This window comes from Zophobas morio, unplaced genomic scaffold (assembly GCF_036711695.1).
Source record: "Zophobas morio isolate AGI-343-1 ecotype UQ-CSIRO unplaced genomic scaffold, CSIRO_AGI_Zmor_V1 ptg000012l, whole genome shotgun sequence".
Taxonomy (NCBI): Eukaryota; Metazoa; Arthropoda; class Insecta; order Coleoptera; family Tenebrionidae; genus Zophobas; species Zophobas morio.
The window spans coordinates 743,639-750,598 of record NW_026972117.1 but is presented as its reverse complement, the minus strand read 5'-3'; the positions used below and the strand labels follow the sequence as shown (position 1 = coordinate 750,598).

General features: G+C 38.6%; 1 protein-coding gene across 1 annotated transcript; it reads left to right on the top strand.

Annotated features, from left to right (window-relative positions):
- Nucleotides 1-1,251: 1,251 nt before the first annotated feature.
- Nucleotides 1,252-5,776, top strand: LOC135127516 (ADP,ATP carrier protein-like). Its single transcript, XM_064053951.1, has 4 exons — nucleotides 1,252-1,497; nucleotides 2,425-2,686; nucleotides 4,798-5,032; nucleotides 5,160-5,776. Exons 1-4 carry the CDS (start codon nucleotides 1,338-1,340, stop codon nucleotides 5,403-5,405), a joined length of 903 nt encoding a protein of 300 aa, XP_063910021.1. The 5' UTR covers nucleotides 1,252-1,337; the 3' UTR covers nucleotides 5,406-5,776.
- Nucleotides 5,777-6,960: the final 1,184 nt, after the last annotated feature.

Sequence of the window (6,960 nt, the reverse complement as noted above, 5' to 3'; positions counted from 1 at the left end):
AAAGAAGGACGTAAGGGGCCACTGACCTACTTTAACACTAAAAAAAGAGACAAATTCTTTAAAAAATAAAATGGAAGAAGAAGCCCCGAGCATTATTTCCAAGACTTTGAAAAATAAAATGTTAGGGATCTTCGACTTCTTTGTTAGATTCTTTCAAAAACAATACATCGGAGGCTCCTAAGATTATTTCACATTTTTGCGATACAAATAGAGAAGGTTCTCGAGTTTCTGCGATACTGCATACTGTTTAAATTTGTTTCTTGTAACGTGCTTTCAATCATTTAAACGGTGTAGTAGTTATGCAACCAGAAATACAATCCGAGTGAACCAAAGTGGTGTAATCTGTAGTCCAATGCAAGAAATTAAACGAACAAGAGGCAAGAAATCGTAGTATAGGTCATCCACGAAAATAGTGGTTTTATGATTTTGGCTTTTCCAAACCCCTCGTTTTTCGAAAAAAGAGCATGTCAACTGTTATACCTCCAAACAGACAAACCGATCTTGTTTAGAAGAAGTGTGTTGGCCAAACACATCACAGAAGAGCTACTTAAGTTTGGAGTAGTGTAATAAAAGCTGCATTATTCGTTGTCAAAGATGACCAAGGAGTTAAAGTCGTTAATTCTGGTTTCTTTATACCTAGTAGTTTATCCACTATCTACCCCAGACCCCAGCTGGTTTATATATCTTCAACTTGTCACCAAGAAGGAGGTTTTTCACCGTTGGAACTAAAACGGATTCATTCGTGGTCGATCCACAAAGAAAAAAAAAATCCAGTATTGCTTTGACCACTCTTTGTCTGTCCTAGGGTGACAGCCACGCAAATAAGCCACGTAACAAAATGGCGCCCCTCACTCCTGCTGTTTCCCAACACCACCTTGACAGAAACGACGCCCAACTCCATCTATTTTTACAATAACAATGACATAACGCCTCGTGCGAAGCGCCAATCCACCAAGAAAAAATCATAGTTCAATGAAAACAAACTTGACTCTTCGTCCTTTACCTTTCGGCGATCCAAATTAGCGCCGAGGCCACCCGTACGCGATCCCGCCAACTCCCTTGCGCAAATTCTGTACACAGTAAAAAACCGAACCACCTGAGGAAGAATTCAGCCCAATTTCAATATGGGCATCATTACCTAACTCAAACTGACGTATCGCGGAGGACTCGGTGGACTCCATCGTGACGTAAAACCCCTATTTTCGGCTCCCGGTGCCCGGGAGAGCACATGACCGACGCCGCTCAGCGTCCTCTCCTCTTCTTCGCAGAGTCACTTGCAGTTCAGTGCGCGATCCGTTCACTCTAGTCGAAACAGTCGTCAGATACAACCCAGCAAGATGTCTCTCGCAGATCCCGTTGCTTTCATGAAAGATTTCGTCGCCGGAGGAATCTCCGCGGCGGTCTCCAAGACATGTGTGGCCCCCATCGAACGTGTCAAGCTGCTCCTGCAAGTCCAACACATCTCCAAACAGATCCCGGAGAACCAGCGCTACAAAGGTAAACTTGTCCTGTGTTTGAGAAGAGATTCCTCCAGATCTGTGAGGATCGCTTCCGTTATATAACCAAGAATGCGGGAATCGACGGAACTTATTTTCGGACCGAAAATATGGATCTGGTTAAAATTAGTTCGCACGTGTTCTAAATACTGGGTTTGTGGACTGCAGAGAGCAGTCGGAGCAAATTTTGTCCTTGCTTAGGCAGCGAGACTTGAATGAAGGGCTATTTTTAGCTGTTAATTCAATTCGAGCAATTAAACTCGACTGGATGAGGCAGCTCTTGCTTTTCGCGGCTGCAAGAGATGCACGGTTTTACGTAAAACTCGTGTCCTTGGGAGCTGCCTGGTAATTGGAGCAAAAAGTCGACACTTGTGCCAAGAACTGAAACCATGCACTGTGTCACTGCCGCACGTGCTGCGAGTTACGTAAAGACATGGCAGAAATAAAAAATCGAGCGGAAAGATTCTGGCTTATTTGGCACAAGAATTTAGAATTGCTACGAAAATTCGCCGCTAAGACGAAAAAGATGTCAGAGGAGGTTCTAGCAGACAACGCAGTGTCGTTTGTCACAGTTTGTCTGATGGACTTGTATCCCACATTGAAAGATAATAATAGTTAACTTTAGGAAAATCCTACAATTCTGAGTTCTGTAAGGGTCATGAATTTGCTGGTTTTACTACAATAACATCGAACAGTTAGCAAAATCTGATCCCTTCCACGTGGACAACACTCCAATGTCAACAAATAAATAATGATAAAGTACAATGTAATGAAATAATGCAAAGGTAGCATTTGTTTTGTTGGTTGCATAACCAAGCTTAATGTGAACTAGGTTCTAGAAGACACTGCCATCGATAGTGGTTTTATTCTATTTATTAGTGTAAACATTATTAATTAATTCGTAATTAAAATATTATCCGTCTTCTAGGTATGGTCGACTGTTTTGTTCGCATTCCCAAAGAACAAGGTGTTTTGGCCTACTGGCGCGGTAACTTGGCCAACGTCATCCGTTATTTCCCCACACAAGCCCTCAACTTTGCCTTCAAAGACAAGTACAAGCAGGTCTTCTTGAGCGGCGTCGACAAAAACACACAATTTTGGCGCTATTTCCTTGGTAATCTGGCTTCCGGCGGTGCTGCCGGTGCCACTTCCCTTTGCTTCGTTTATCCCCTTGACTTCGCCAGAACAAGGTAAGTTCGGTAGATTTAACACGACGAAGTAGTCATAACCGATACGCGTTCAACTTTATACTTATGTTGCCATTTGCGTGTACTTGCAGTGTGAAAGGGCCTTTACAGCAGAGGAGCTGTGTTTAAACTGACGTTTCCGTGTGTGCAGAATCTGGAGAATTGCTGCAACCGCGCCAAGAATAATAAATGAACAAGAAAAAATAGATCCCCACGGAGTAACGTTAACATATTAGATTTCAGTTCTGAAGAAAATATACACTTCCTTTACATTATTTTCAAAGAATACAGGGCGAGTCGACAACAATATTAATATTTTCTACATGACCTCTGTATATTTGAATGAGCTAAATAGGTACGGTAAACGAAATTGATAAGAACTTTCCACGTTCTTGAAATATCAAGTATTTAATTGAAAAATCACTCGGAGTAGGCGTTGGAATTTTATTTGACACAAAGACGAAAGGCATGTCTGCTCTTATTGACAACCATTTGGCAGAAACATAACTTTACATTTTAGAAGAAACCACTGCAATGGTTGGATATCTGGACAGAAATTGTTTGTTTTAATATTTCAGCTTATGTTTCTGCCAAATACAATGGGGGGATAAATAGATATATTTTGGTTAAAAATTGACCGTGCTTCCGATAACTTTAAAACGTCTGCAAGATTTCAAAGCAATCGGTTCAGGAGTTCTTGATTTAATCAATAAAATTAATCAACTCATTTATTAATTTTTTTTAGTCACCTTGTATAAGTAATTTAAAAAACTGTGAGTCCACTGATAAACCACAAGTATAGACTCATAACAATTATTTATTTATCTTCACTAAAACGGTAAAATGTCTTTTATGTAGTAGTTAACAACTAAACTATTTTTGAATATACAGGCAGTATCTTTTATAACTTTATACGTAACAGACAGTGGTTGTGATCACAATGTTTTTCGAAAAACTTCATTAATTTTGGTTTTAAGTTACACTGATTTCGAACTTTTGATTAGAACACTGGTCTTCAGGTTACTATGTTTCGAAAATTCAAGAAAATAAGATGGAAACCACTTTTTTCAAACTGTTTTTTTTTTAGATTTTTTTTAACTAACTTCTTATAAATTATTATTTATTATTCATGGAAAAACCTTAACTAGACGCCATGGTATACTTATTAAAAATGAATCAATATCAAACACATTGACAGTAAAATATCTAGGCTGTTATTGAAAAACAAAGTTATAACTAACTAAATTTCGCCATAATTAACACTGTTTGCTGATCAGTCCGTATTGATAATTTTTTAAAGAACACACTTTGGTAAATATTAAAAATTTTATTATTTTCTTTTAAAAATTAATGGAAAATGTATGCGTTATGCCGTTCACACTGTAAATATACTTTATAATTCATTCTTTCCAAAACGTAACTAGAGTGTTATTCTTTTTATTGAGAACAACCTGTATATAGGAGAATATTTTTAGAATGCATAACTTTAGTTGCCCAATGCAATGGCATAAGTCCTATTTTTATATCTATAGTAGTTGCGAAGACATCGAACCATTTATTACAGAGCAACAAAAACAAACTTTGTTTAAATTTTAATTGAACAAAACTTAATTCAAACAGTATAAAAAACAATGTACACCAACGTAAAAAATGTTAAAGTTTTTTTCAAATTCAGTGCTAAAAAACGTATTGAAATATAAATTCAGTGTTTAACAAAATTGTCGATTAGCTCACACATTTTTCCTTCGTTTTTTATCGAAAATTGTGTGATTTAAAAAATTGTTTAAATAAATAATTAATTTCTTTAGAGTCTGTACAATAAACGACATTGCAGACACAAATGTTTCGATGTCAGTTGGACAGTATAGTACTCACTATCTCAATAAAAAAAGATCTAATTTTAGTTGACTTTGGCCGAGGTATTCAGAGCTAATTTTAAACATCGCGTGTTGTAACTTTGAGTCAATTTGTTGAACGTAAAGTGTTAAACACAAGGTGTCATTAGGCCGTTTTATAAAACAAACTGTTGAAAATAACTGGTGTATTTTTTGTGTCCAGTTTTTTCATTTCCTTTATCACCTTGTCTTTAATCAAAATACTTTTTTGTGTTACAGATTAGCCGCCGACGTCGGCAAAGCTTCAGGAGAACGCGAGTTCAGCGGCTTGGGCAACTGCATCATGAAGATCTACAGAGCTGATGGCCTGATCGGCCTGTACCGAGGCTTCGGCGTATCCGTCCAGGGCATCATCATTTACCGAGCCGCCTTCTTCGGCTTCTACGACACAGCTAAAGGCATCCTGCCCGACCCCAAGAACACCCCCTTGGTGATCTCGTGGGCCATCGCCCAGGTACGAACGAACCTCCCCCCCCCCTCCCTTGCGAATTCTGAATCAGGTTACCGCGCATTGGTGGAAAGGACCCTAACAGTGAGTCCTCATTGGTCGGCGAGATAATAAGCGTGTTTTTCTTCTTCAGACCGTGACGACCATCGCCGGCATCGTCTCCTATCCCTTCGACACCGTGCGCAGGCGTATGATGATGCAGTCCGGCAGGAAGAAGGCCGACATCGTGTACAAGAACACGGCCCACTGCTGGGTGACCATCGCGAAGTCCGAAGGCGGCGCCGCCTTCTTCAAGGGCGCCTTCTCCAACGTTCTCCGAGGCACCGGCGGCGCCCTCGTGCTCGTCCTCTACGACGAAATCAAGACCTTCCTGTTTTAATCTAGCCCGCTAATTAGCTTAGTATCATTCACACTTAATCACTCTCCAAGTTCACAACAGTAGCGAATTCTTTTCACTTCGCTTCGGGTTGCGCCTCTAGAGTCATTCCGGATGAGGGGATCAGGCCAGGGACCCGGACCTGCTCGCTGCCCTGATTTCGCTGGCAACGCATCCACTGCGGCGCAACTGGAAGGGTTCTGTTCTATAGATGGTTTTGGTTTTATAGCGTTTTAGCGACGGTTCTGGGAGGGCGCTTCTGGAACACGACTGCGTTGAACGGATCGCCAAATTGTACAGTGTACATTGTTGAAATGTTTATATATTTTTATCACAAAGACCAGTGATCACCTGATAATAAAAACTTGGTGGTAGTTTGGGGTTTTATTTAATTGTCCCGGTTAACCATAGGTACATTTTTAAAAAATAATTAAATTTGATTTTGTAATAAACAAATGTGTAGGTATTCAGAGCAACATGTAATTAACATCATGCAAGAAACATTGTTGGACATATTTACACTTTTTATTTAATTTCAAATTCATATATATGTATTCGTGTATTTAAAAAGTTCATCAACATGAAATTATTTAAATGTTTATCAAAACTGGAGGAAAATATATCGTCTACGTACTTATAGCTTATAAAATACAAATCTTTGCGTTTTTATTATAAATGGATAATAAATATGTAGTGGTGTTATTAACCAACCACCGTCGTGACTATTAGAGAGGACATCACAGTAGAACTACCACCAAGCGCTAACGTGCACATGGTTGCCTATGTTTAACGATTTTTGATTGATTTTTTTTTCTCAAATTCAAATTAGGTATTCAAATGTGATTTCGCGTCGCGGTTTATGAATACGACGTTTACATAACACGAGGGCAAAAAAGCGTATACAGTATCTAGAAAGCTTATTTATTTGCAAATTTGTCAACACTGATTGACATTTACAAAAATTTAGTGACGTGGCCGTTCCAAATTCCGTTCGTAAATTATAAATGAACATTATAGCGTGTACTGAGGATCGAAGTACAATTGTATGCCTTTACAATGAAACTAATTTTGGTATTCTGGGAGTTAGTTTTCGTTGCGGTACTTTGTCTCGCTCAAGAGAAAAGACCCACCGAGTGTTATTTTTGTTCAATGGCGTGCTTGGATCCCCTGCAGCATGTAAAGTTTTATGCGAACGACACCGTAGCATGTTGGACAATTATTTACAAAACAAGTAAATATAATAATAATTATACCATTACTATGTTGGTAAACGACTTACTTGCAGAATATGGAGATGTAGATCAATACAGATCTTGCGTTGATCCAGAGAATATTAAAAAATACTGCGTCAACGACACTAACACGAAGTGTTACTACTGTTATACTACCTTGTGCAATTGGGAATATTTATATTTCGAAGAAGCCAGTTCGTCACAAATGCATGCGCTGTCATATATCCTTTATTGTATACCTTTGTTTATTATAATAATAAAATTCCAATAGTGGAAACAAAATTAATCTTCATGATGTTTTACGAAACAGCTAAATGCTAAGAACC

What these genes read in the sequence shown, in the direction of transcription:
- LOC135127516 (XM_064053951.1), top strand. Translation starts at nt 1,338, where the DNA reads ATGTCTCTCGCAGATCCCGTTGCTTTCATGAAAGATTTCGTCGCCGGA. An exon ending in GGAGAACCAGCGCTACAAAG is followed by an intron (nt 1,498 to 2,424) that starts GTAAACTTGTCC and finishes TCCGTCTTCTAG; the next exon opens with GTATGGTCGACTGTTTTGTT. An exon ending in TCTCGTGGGCCATCGCCCAG is followed by an intron (nt 5,033 to 5,159) that starts GTACGAACGAAC and finishes TTTCTTCTTCAG; the next exon opens with ACCGTGACGACCATCGCCGG.